Below are 12,474 nucleotides of genomic sequence, written 5' to 3'. Positions count from 1 at the left end.
TTCTCCTGTAGCAGGGCTGGTATGTTCACCCACCTGGGAGAGCTTCTCCTGTAGCAGGGCTGGTATGTTCACCCACCTGGGAGAGCTTCTCCTGTAGCAGGGCTGGTATGTTCACCCACCTGGGAGAGCTTCTCCTGTAGCAGGGCTGGTATGTTCGTGTGGAAGGCCGAGCTGTAAAGTCCACAAACAGGATCCTGGCATAGGTTCCTGCAGTGCCCTGGTGCACCAGGATGGCGTGGAGGGCCATATTTATAGCATCATCTCTGTAGATGAACTGCAGGGGATCCACGAGTGGACCATTTATGGAAACAGCAAAGTTTGTGTTGAGAAAGATCATCTTCCTCCTAGTGTTCCTCATTTGTGAAGATTATCTTCAGGTATGGTGCAGAAGGTTTGAACTAACAGGTGGTCTTGGCTCTTCAGGTATGGTGCAGAGAAGGTTTGATCTAACTGAGGTGGTCTTGACTCTTCAGGTATGGTGCAGAGAAGGTTTGAACTAACTGAGGTGGTCCTGGCTCTTCAGGTATGGTTTAGATTGGTTTAGAAGGTTTGAACTTACCTCCTGGACCTCCTGGTCCTGGCTCTTCAGGGATGGTGCACAAGGTTTGAACTAACTGAGGTGGTCCTGGCTCTTCAGGTATGGTGCAGAAGCTGGACCAGAAGCTGCCGGTGGCTAACGAGTACCTGTTACTGTCTGGGGGCGTGCGTGAGGGCGTGGTGGACATGGACCTGGATGAGCTGAGCGCCTACGCCCGTGGCACCGACTACGACCTGGACTTCACCCTGCTGGTGCCCGCGCTCAAGGTGAGACACCATAGCTCAATAGGGTAAAAAATGTAACTAATACATATCAACCTGAAACTTCCACACTTGATTACTTACATTAAGCCATGATTCTTTTGTATTAAGTTACAAGTAGAGCCATATGAAATCCGCGATCGCAGAAACGCTGACGGAATCGCGGAATTGACCAATAGAAATTGAATCAATTGTAAAATGTGGAATACAGCAGAATTTGCCATAATTGGGCTGAAATCTATGCATGAAACTATGCAACTATTTCATTAAAAAGCATTTTTTAAATCCGTATAGAAAAGTTTCCCCTCAAAAGAATCCATTCTGATGCACATTCTAAAGAAGGCTAGAACAGCTACATAAGTCCTCTGTTGATCCTAATTACTCTCGAAATTAGCAAGCATTAAATAATCATGATGAAAGTATACAATCAAAGTTAATATGAACAGCTGGTAAAATAAACAGTGACAATATACATTGATTGCTGTGGGTATTCACCTTATGTTCAGACGCGGGGGTGGGCCAAATTCTTCCGGGTCGTGTTAACACTTCCGGCGGTCACGGCGCCAAATATGAAAGAACGTCATGAAGAAGAGAGTTGTTTTTGGAGCGGACAGTGCAGGGGGTAAAATAAAGAACGTAGCCTACTACTTTGAGCTCGGTACACAGCAAGCAAGCGAGTATCCACTGTTAGCCAGGTCAGATAACGTTATCGTCAACAATGACGAGCACTTTCTTGTAAAACATACCTGGACTCCAACAAAGAAAGCTTCAGATAGTTTTCTCTCCTCCGAGCGCAGCTCGAGCCACTTACGTCTACAAGACCCGCAGACGTTAACGTAATTCCCTGGAATGCGAGACTTAACGAGCCAGTTACATGGCGTTGCATTCTTAGACATTGCAGTTTGCTTTTATTTGGTATGTTACATACAATTGGCTAAATTATTAGTTAATTCAGAGTTAGATGATATTGGAGCAGCCAGCCATTTTCTTTTTCTTTTTTTTAGCCACACGACCACACAACCGGGTCAAATGGTCGTGGCTACATAAGGTGAATAAAGGGATACTGTAAACTTTTGCATTTGCTGTACAGTAACGATTTAGATGTGACGATAAAGGCTTCGAGAGTCTGGAACGTTTTGCTTTTTAGGTACCTTGAAAGTAGGGATGCACCGATATGAACATTTTGGCCGATGCCGATAACCGATATTAAGATTGCTGTTATGGCCGATAACCGATATTTACCGATGTCGATATGATCTGTATAAAAACACATTTCTATGATAATAAAATGTTGTACATACTGAAAAACACATGTAAACACTGAAATAGAAAAAGTTATACATTTCTTTATTTCAAAAACATTTGTAAAAGCCCATAAATCATAGATTTACTGCATTATTTCATCTCAATGTGAAGGATTTGGCTGATACCGATAACCGATATTAACATTGCAACATCGGACCGATACCGATATGTTAAAAAATGACTAACATCGGCCGATACCGATATGATTGCCGATATATCGTGCATCCCTACTTGAAAGTGCTTGAATTGTATTGTTAAAAAGCTGTAGGAACCCTGGAGAAAGGGAAAGCAGCCTTTTATACAGTCTTCACCTGCCATGTCTCTCCTCAAGCTGCATGACCGCAACCAGCCGGTGACCCTGGACATGCGGCACTCCGCCCTGTGCCACTCCTGGCTCAGCCTGCGCCTGTTCGACGAGGGGACCATCAACAAGTGGAAGGACTGCTGCACCATCGTGGACCACATCAACGGGCCGACCAACTACTTCTTCTCCCCCACGCTGGTGGCGGACTGGTTCTACCGCTCCATCTCCCTGGTGCTGCTGGAGGTGCAGAAGAAGCCCCAGAGAGGCATGCCCAGGGTGGAGAAGGTGGTCTTTGATTGATTGATTGATTGATTTATGGCTGCAGCTAACGATTATTTTCATTATCGATTAATCTGTCCATTATTTTCTCGATTAATTGATTAGTCGTTGGGTCTATAACAGTGGGTCCCAAACCTTTTTTTGGGCTTCACTACCCCCTTTCCCTGATTTCTGAATCAAAATACCCCCTTTTCCCGACTACAACATTTTGCTTAGAAAACGGCAAGAGAAAACTATAGTATATGAAGCAAAGAATGAGTGATAACCCACCTTTTGCAGAATATAACATTACAAAATAGATATTGTGCTGTCTAAATGGCTGATAACAAACAAATTGTACTCACTTTAGTTGACAAAATGAATTATGAAACTTTTTAAGGAATATTATTTGAATATTTCTATTTTGGTTGACATCACACCTAACATTACCATTCAGTTCAACTGGATTGAACAAGATTTTGCATAATGTGAGCCATCATAATATATCGATACAGAAAAAAATAAATCGTTGTGATTAGCGTGATATTGATTCCAACCCTCTCGCCCAGGTCTTCTTGAAAAGTCAGTGAATTTGGTGTTTAAGAAGGTGTGGGAGCCCTGACTTTTCATTTCATTTCATTTTTATTTGTTCCGACCAAACACAATACAAGTTACAGTATACAATACATCTCGTTAACAAGAAACAGTATACAATACATCTCGTTAACAAGTTACAGTATACAATACATCTCGTTAACAAGTTACAGTATACAATACATCTCGTTAACAAGAAACAGTATACAATACATCTCGTTAACAAGTTACAGTATACAATACATCTCGTTAACAAGTTACAGTATACAATACATCTCGTTAACAAGAAACAGTATACAATACATCTCGTTAACAAGAAACAGTATACAATACATCTCGTTAACAAGTTACAGTATACAATACATCTCGTTAACAAGTTACAGTATACAATACATCTCGTTAACAAGAAACAGTATACAATACATCTCGTTAACAAGTTACAGTATACAATACATCTCGTTAACAAGTTACAGTATACAATACATCTCGTTAACAAGAAACAGTATACAATACATCTCGTTAACAAGTTACAGTATACAATACATCTTGTTAACAAGTTACAGTATACAATACATCTCGTTAACAAGTTACAGTATACAATACATCTCGTTAACAAGTTACAGTATACAATACATCTCGTTAACAAGTTACAGGCTTGGCCAGAAAGGAGCAGGATGAAGAAAACTTGTTATACCTGCCCTTTTCTCAAAAAATTTGTAAATAAAACAAACATAGATGGTCTGCCTATTTTGATAAGCAGTCATTTGAAATAGACGCTACATCATGGCCTCGGAGAAACAAAATGCTAATTAATAATTAGCATTCTTGTGCCTATGACCCAATCATGTCACATGCGAACAAACAAACTGTGAACAATAAGAAAATCATCCAGATACTTCATACTGGCTAATTATTATTTTCCTATAAATCTTTTTAAACTGGAGAATACCCCTACAACTCTTTAAATCATTTGGTTGAGAGTTCCCCAAATTTTAATACCTGTAACTGAAACACACATCTGTTTTAAGGTGGTCCGTGCAAGTTGATGTCTAAAATGATATTTCCTTCTGTGGTCCTCCTCTAGAGAAACAAAAACAAACAATTTCTGCAAATTAACTGGCAAAGCTCGATTCTTTGCTCTAAACAAAACCAATAATGTCTGTAATTCAACTAAATCTCTAACTTTGAGGTGCGCGTGTCTCTCAGGTGGAGAGGAACGGGACCATCATCTCAGTGATCCTGGGCGTGGGCTCCAGCCGCCTGCTGTACGACATCGTGCCCGTGGTGTCCTTCAAAGGCTGGCCGGCCGTGGCCCAGAGCTGGCTCATGGAGAACCACTTCTGGGACGGCAAGATCACAGAGGAGGAGGTGATCAGTGGCTTCTACCTGGTTCCCGCCTGCTCCTTCAAGGGCCGCAAGGAGAATGAGTGGCGCCTGTCCTTCGCCCGCAGCGAGGTGAGTAGCACCACCCGGGAAACACGGGGGAGAAATCATTAAAGCAGGACTAAACCCCCCCAGATTTCTTGCAAAACGGTATTCTACTTGATTTGAAAACTCTTTAGCTGGCAGAATTCCTCCCCCATAAACTAACATATCTTGGCCAATAAGTATGTAACATACAAAATAAAACAACCCGTAATATCTTCATTTGATGTAGAATGCAGAGGACATGTAACTGTTTAGTTAAACTTGCATTCCAGGAATATTGCTCTAAAGATAACCTAAGTGGCTCGAGACTGTTTCGTCCTGAAACCCACTCGCTTTGCGCCAGAACACAATCGATTTGGGGGTGGAACACGCCAGGATTGGCCAACGCCAACTCCAGTGCCCAGAACTGTCAAATCAAATCATCGACAGAGACGCTATGACCCGCCTCCCAGTATTCTCAGTGTATCCGAGATAGATATCATAGAAAACGTTATGAATATAGCCACGTTATAAACTACAAACTAACGCTGGTGATCCATATGGAAACAGTGTTACTCAAAATCGTTCAAAGTTATATCAATTTGGTCATTCAGTGGCGTTTTACTGCCATGTAACATAACTAACTAGCGGCTAATATTAGCCACAGTAGGCATTACCCATGGATGCATCGCTCTTAAAGGGCTCGCGCCGCCTGAACTACAGTAATAATCAATGGGGGGGGGGGTTTATTGGTTAAAAGCTGAAAAAAAAGTGTTTTGGGGTTTTGTCCTGCTTTAAGTAGTGTTAATTTAATCTACGATTAATTCGCTGATGAAAACTGGACATTAACTAAATAAAAACAAAGTTGTGATGACAAAAACTACGAGGAAATCTATGGACACTTTCGTCAAGAAATAAAAACTCGACATAATTGTTAGGGGGGGACGAATTGGGAAGAGATCCAATTAGAAGAGAAGAAGAAGAAGTTAATCAGTTAAATCTGTGTCTGTATGGACCCTTTTCACGGGGGCCATGTTGTGTCAAAAAGGCAGGGTAAAACACAGGTGCAAGCAAAACACTAATGAGGGTTTCCAACTTCCATGATTGGAAGTTGGAAACCCTCATTAATGTAGGCATCCAGGAATTGAGAGAGCTTTGTCTGGGGGGCGGCCCACAGTCTCGGCAGACTTTGGAAAAGCCCTGGTGTAGCGTATAGACCTTATTCGATTGACGTCACTCACGTAGGGGCACGCCCACCGCCGCCATATTGTTGACATTCATGTTGACAACAGCGATAGTGTGCTGTGTAATAATACACGGCTGTAGTAATAGCAGCAATAAAAGCCCAGGTGTTAGCTACTAGCTACTGTCAGTGTCCACAAACGTGAAGGGAAAGAGACTAGAGGCTAACGTTAGCAGCAAACATTGGGCTCATGCAAGCAAGCGTCAGATCAAACAAACATTTAACGTTAAGGTTATTTTGCTGTCACGACAATGTTTGATGATGATGATGATGATGTCGTTGGTGGCACAAAAGTAAAAATGTCAGACCAATTGCCACAGATGAAATAGTTATAAGGACTCAAGGGATTTGAAAGCTTTCTGAGATGTGTAGCCTATGCCAATGCTGTCTGTATTCACAATGTCCGGTACGTTATACCTGGCAATATAATGAGTTATATTTACTCTAAGTCAGTTTTTTTATAGAGGTCCGCACCTCCGACCAAACTTATTTTTTCATCACTTCTCTTTGACATAACTGTTGCTATACGCTCGGCCAGACTACGTTACGGCTGCGGTTTGTCATCAATATGGCGCCGTCCGGGGTTATCGAATAAGGTCTATTGTATAAAGCTGTCCCTCTTGTCCCAGGTGCAGCTGAAGAAGTGCATCTCGCCCAGCCTGATGCAGGCCTACCAGGCCTGTAAGGCCATCATCATCAAGCTGCTGTCACGCCCCAAAGCCCTCAGTCCATACCACCTGAGGAGCATGATGCTGTGGGCCTGTGACCGCCTGCCCCAAACCTACCTCAACCAGGTTACCTAAGTTCACCTTTTCTCACTCCTTTCTATTTTTCTTTTCTTTTGACTTTTTGTTTTCAATTTCAGTTGAGTTATTAGTTTATTAGTTATTTTATTATTACTGTAGTATTATTAGTATTATTATTATTATTAGGGATGGCACTTGTTTTGCTGTGTGTGTGTGTGTGTGTGTGAGTGTATGGGGTGAGAGTGGGAGGGGTGATAAATGTTCTGTGTGTGTGTGTGTGTGTGTGTGTGTGTGTGTGTGTGTGTGTGTGTGTGTGTGTGTGTGCACACGCATGTAGGTGTGGAAAATGTGGGGGAAAATAAGTGTGAATGATGGTGTGGGTGGGGATATTATAGTGCCTTTTGATGTCGACCATACTTGACCGTATATTTACAACTTAACAAGGTCAATCATGGTTTGTTTTTCATGTAACCTGTCCTGATCCTTACTCTCACTCAATAAAACATATTTTTTTAAATAATAATAATAATAATAATAATAATAATAATAATAATAACCTTGTCCCAGGAGGATAGCTCTGCCCACTTCCTGCTAGGCCTGATCGACGACCTGACGCACTGCCTCCTCAACAAGACCTGCCCCAACTACTTCATCCCACAATGCAACATGCTGGAGCACCTGTGTGACGACACGGCCCTGCTGCACGCGCGCAAGCTGTCGTCCGTGCGCTCTGACCCCACAGAGCACCTGAGGTCGACCATCGAGCACGCCAAGGCCGCCAACAGGTAGGGGGGGTCAGGGTTTTACCATCGACCACGCCAAGGCTGCCAACAGGTAGGGGGGGGGGGGGGGGGGTCAGGTCAGAATCCATATTGGTATCAGTCAAATGTGATCAGTTCCCCTCCCTGCCAACAGGCTGACCCTGGAGCTGCAGTGGCGAGGAGGCAGCGGCGGTGCCAACAACCCGCCCTCGCCGCAGTCGGACGCGGGCGGAGAGAGCCAGCCCGACGACCGGCTGGCCAAGAAGCTGCAGCAGCTGGTCACAGAGAACCCCGGCAAGTCCATCTCCGTGTTCATCAACCCGGATGACGTCACGCGGCCGCACTTCCGCATCGACGACAAGTTCTTCTGACCGCATGACGTCACGCGGCCGCCCCGACGATGTCACGTGGCCGCACTGATGATGTCACGACGCGGCCGCATTGATGACGTCACGCGGCCGCACTGATGATGTCACGACGCGGCCGCATTGATGACGTCACGCGGCGGCCGCACTGATGATGTCACGCGGCGGCCGCACTGATGACCCCACGCGGCCGCACCGATGACGTCACGTGGGCCGCACCGACGCATCGACCACGAGTTCTTCTGAGACTGAGAAACCGCTTCCCTGAAGCCCTTCCTCTCTCCTCCTCTCCCTCCCTCTCTCCCTGCTCCTTCCTTTTTGGATGTTTTTTTTTTTTTATACTTTTATGTTTTTCTGCCACAGAGTGAAGTCAGGTGATCGTCTAGTTGTGTCGGCCACTTTTTTTTAATCTTTCTATTTTCATTCCTTCCTTCCTGCCTTCCACCCTCACTCACTGCGTGCCCTGTGTTTGTGACCTGCTGAATGCCTTTCTAATACACAGCAGAATAGTGACAGGCTGTTTTTAAATTGAAGGGAAAGGGGAAAATCCACCCGGAAATGGAATCCACATGTTGTTCTCTGGCACATCATCACAACCAAACACTGGGACAACTTTGTGGCTTTGAAGTTGTGTTGAGACGTGTGCTTTTTTTAGAAGCCACTTTGACAAGCAACCAATGGTGACGCTCAAAACACTGGGGGGCGTCAAATGTAAGGCATACAGTACACGTATGAATGAAACCCAGGAACAACAATGGGGGAATTCAGTTTCAGGGTGGATTGTCCCTTTTTAAAGAGACAGCTCACCCCAAAATCCAAAACACACATTTTTCCTCTCACCTGGCGTGCTATCTACGCATCTAGATTGTTGTTAGGGTGAGCTGTCCCGTTAAGGAATGTCTTATAGTCCTGTTAGGGGAGTCTGATGGTACTAACTCTACAACTAACTGTAAATAGATCAACTGAATAGATAGATGGGGGGGGGGGGTTTGGACTACTGTAGTCTTATTTTGCACAGAATGTAAAAAACACTCAGAGACTTCTCTCTCGCTTATGGACAATGTTGTTCTGAGGTGGATTGTGAAACGATGTATCATATCTGTAGACGGGAGACAGTGCTGACACTTTACTTTTCATTCCCCATTCATTTTCCCATAGTTGTTTCATATAAATCCTTATAAAAGTAGTTTTACTTGGTCAAACCAAGCGACTCAGAGACGAAAGAACATTTCACTCAGACCAAAACTTACAGTAGGAAAAAAGTGTTTCTTTATTTATTTATTTTTGTAGTCTTTTTTTTGTTGTTGGTCTGAGTGAAATGTTACACGGTCTCTCTCTCTAAATAAAGCTGAATTGCTTGGTTTGACCAAGTAAAACTCTTATTTTAAGCATTTTACGAAATGTCTATGGAAAAATTAGTCACAGATGAAATCCCTTGGTGCGGATGCCGAACCCGGAAGAAGGCGTGGCTTTGGCTCTATAGTATTACTGTGTACTTAGATCGTTTAATGGGCCCTTCGAGTGTGGTCGTGTTTACGGCGTGAATACGACATAAGTCCAATTGAACGGCGCAACCTCGTGGTAGTCACGACTTGGTACGTGGACATTTTCTGGAGTTCACAACTTATGATGCGTCTTGTGACGTTTTCAGAAAATGCCAGCTGCCATGGACGTGGATGGAAATATATATTGTCATTTTAGCCGTATAGAGCTTTTCATAGTCGTTTTATAATATATGCCTGAAGAACATGTTGATATTCTCAACAGTCTCATCTTTATTTCATTATGCCTTTGCATTTCCTGCATTAACGTAGTTGGCCGCTCGCTAGCTAGCGTTAGCTAAATTGTTAGCCTCGGCGGCTTCTATTCAACTGCGCATGCTCACGACATGACCACTTGAATGCCGAGCATGTCGTGTACATGACTTCCTGTCTCGTACACACGAGTTCCCGACTTTCATTTGAAGGCAGCATAAGCCTTGGTTCACACCATAGGCATCTCAGAAGCTTCACTGAAGCTTCTAGCAGGAGCCTTGCTGCCATTCACACCAGAAGCACTCTGTGTTTTGTCCACGCCTCGCTCTGTTTTGCCCGGCGCTGACCTGCTCACAACTTGCATTGACCTCATGCCTGGCGTGCTGCACGCTTGAAAAATAGACTAGACACTGACGCTGGGTTCACACATACGCCTAGAGCGACGCTTAAAGCTACGCTTTAAGCTACGCCTACGCATAGGCATCGCTTCATGCACGCTAGGCGCCTATGTGCGTTCACACAGGATGCCACACTGAAGCCCCGCTCTGCGCTACGCTGATCACATGAGCAGCGGTTTTTTACACTTTTCAGATCTGATTTATAGTATAGGTGAGTAATATAAACCTCTTTTTTATTGTAATGTGCAAGTGACGATGTCTGTCTATTTCCTGGCCGGCTGTAATTGTTATTTTCCCTCGGGTAATCATGTGACTATGATTCAACACCATGAGTGATACATGCATTGAGACAGGGGGGGTATATATACATCTGACAGAAAAGACGTTAATAGAGAAACACATGAAGGACAGCTATCCTACTATGCACGCGCTCCACCCTCCCTTTTGGGCAAACTCGGGAGAAAATATGGCCCAAGTCCGTCAGAAACAACAGCCAACAATGTGATTAATAATATTTTAATTTGAAATTGGTTCAATTGTGAAAATAAACAGGAGTCGCTCTTTGCCATTCTTGTTGCTCACTTCCTGCATAGCTTGACAGTTCAGCGCGCCTAGACGCTGAAAAATAGAACAGACGCCTAAACGATAAATGCAGCGTGGCTTCGGCGCAGCGGTCTGTGTGAACGCTCTCATCTGTTAACAAGGACGCCTAAATTTTATGCGTTGCTTAAAGCGTCGCTCTAGGCGTATGTATGAACCCGCCGTGAAACTAATGCTGCAGCACGCGTGCAGCGTGGCTTCAGCGTGGCGTGGCGAGGCAAAGCACTGAGGCTGGTGTGATCAGTCTCCTCTGTTAACAAGGATGCTGAAATGAAACTGCCTCTGTGCTGCGCTGCTGCAGCGTAGCTTCAGCGTATGGTGTGTTCGGCCTGTCGCACTGAGGGGTTGACCAAAGCAAAGTGTTAGCAGAATCTTCCTTTAGACCTGAGCTCACTCTTTCTCCACTCTTGTCACGTTCCTGTGTTTTGATCACACATTTCAATAAGCTTAAGCCTCTCTTAACCCCTGGTCGGTATTTCCTATGCGCAGCTGGTTTATTTGTGTTTTAGACATCAACGGTTCAATTCTCCTTCAATTCAACCGATTCAGGAAGGAGATTTTTCTTCAAAACTTCAAACAAAAAAATTATCAACATTTGGCGCGAGGTCATCCCGTCCAGCCTATCAGACAGCGGCTGGTTTCTGTGATCTAATTGGTCAAACCCACTGATGGCGGATTCAGGTCTGCGTTCCGCTCCGAGCCCGGCCCGGTCGGGTTGAAGGAGAGTTGGTTCCGCTCATGTTCTGTATGCTGAATGCTCCCACACATTTCCAGAACCATGCTGCCAAACACCTGCAGATATCTGACCGGCAACATGATCTCCATATCGTCATCCTCAAGTGCAATTAGTGAAAAGACTCTCTCACACACACAGGACACTTATGGTGCTTTTCCACCACGTGGTAACTCTACTGGCCTTTTTGGTAGTACCACTTGGTTTTCCACTGTAGATAGAGCCCCTTCTGGTCGCTGCACTAGTGCCTCCTCTGGTCGGTCGGGGCGCCTGTTCAGGGGGAGAGGAACTGGGGGGGGGGGGGGGGACAGCGTGATTCTCCCACGCGCTACGTCCTGCCGGTGTCAGGTGAAAATAAGTGGCTCATGACTGCACGTGTATCGGAGAAAGCATGTGCTGTGCAAGCTTTTATTAAACAAAATTTACAAAGCACCATTTCTACACAAAACTCAAAATACAGATTATTATCTTTAAAATAATATGAATCGCAGCTACAAATAGAAGACAAACAGAAAAAAAACAATGTACTGCTCGTCTACCATTCGCCCCAGATGCCAGAGGGGGTGGGGCAACGACAGGGCGAATTGGAATATAGCGGGTTTGTGCAGGGGTGTGTTCTGTGTCACACAGTGATGACAATTCTTTATGACCAATCAGCAGCCTGCATTGTTTTAACCTCACCTTTTGGTCTCGCCTCCGCTCGCTCGGAAACCTCGACGGATGTGCTACCAAAAAGTAGCAGGTACCACCAGGTCATATGGTAATGATACCCGGTCATATGGTACAGGGTCTTATGGGGACCAGGTACCTGCTACTTGCCCGATGGAAAACCAAAAAAAGACGAGTGGAGTGGAGCTGGTACCATGCGGTGAAAAAGTGCCATAAAACTCAACACTGAAACCAATGTCGTCATATCAACAGCATAAACCCTCCTCCATACACTCCAACACTACGCAACGATTTGTAGCTGAAACTTCACTGTTGCCTGGTTACACACACACACACACACACACTCTGTTGGCTCAGTGGAAATGTAACTGGTGTGTTGTTGCTTTGAACCTTTGAACTGTGAGTGAGTGAGCCTGTTTCTCCTGCTGCTACAGAACCTTACCAGCCTGTTTGACCCAGTCTCCTTACGATCCGACCTTATGCAATGTCACAGCTCCCCCTATCTGTGTGTGCTTACATAACACGCACCCACGAAGAAG

General features: G+C 44.6%; 1 protein-coding gene across 1 annotated transcript in view; it reads left to right on the top strand.

Moving 5' to 3' along the window:
• Positions 1 to 7,883, top strand: part of LOC310776865 (nucleotidyltransferase MB21D2) — a gene marked incomplete at its 5' end in the record, with an annotated part of 9,595 nt that extends 1,712 nt beyond the window's left edge. The window contains 6 exons of the mRNA XM_083637068.1: positions 638 to 804; positions 2,435 to 2,692; positions 4,466 to 4,714; positions 6,539 to 6,703; positions 7,223 to 7,440; positions 7,571 to 7,883. Coding sequence (XP_083493194.1) covers positions 638 to 804; positions 2,435 to 2,692; positions 4,466 to 4,714; positions 6,539 to 6,703; positions 7,223 to 7,440; positions 7,571 to 7,787 — 1,274 coding nt within the window. The 3' untranslated portion in view covers positions 7,788 to 7,883. The remainder of the gene's footprint in view (positions 1 to 637; positions 805 to 2,434; positions 2,693 to 4,465; positions 4,715 to 6,538; positions 6,704 to 7,222; positions 7,441 to 7,570) is intronic.
• Between the last annotated feature and the right edge of the window lie 4,591 nt (positions 7,884 to 12,474).

This window comes from Poromitra crassiceps (assembly GCF_964638095.1).
Source record: "Poromitra crassiceps genome assembly, chromosome: 5".
Classification (NCBI taxonomy): Eukaryota; Metazoa; Chordata; class Actinopteri; order Beryciformes; family Melamphaidae; genus Poromitra; species Poromitra crassiceps.
The sequence above is the reverse complement of the archived record's forward strand: the minus strand, read 5'-3'. Positions and strand labels throughout refer to the sequence as shown.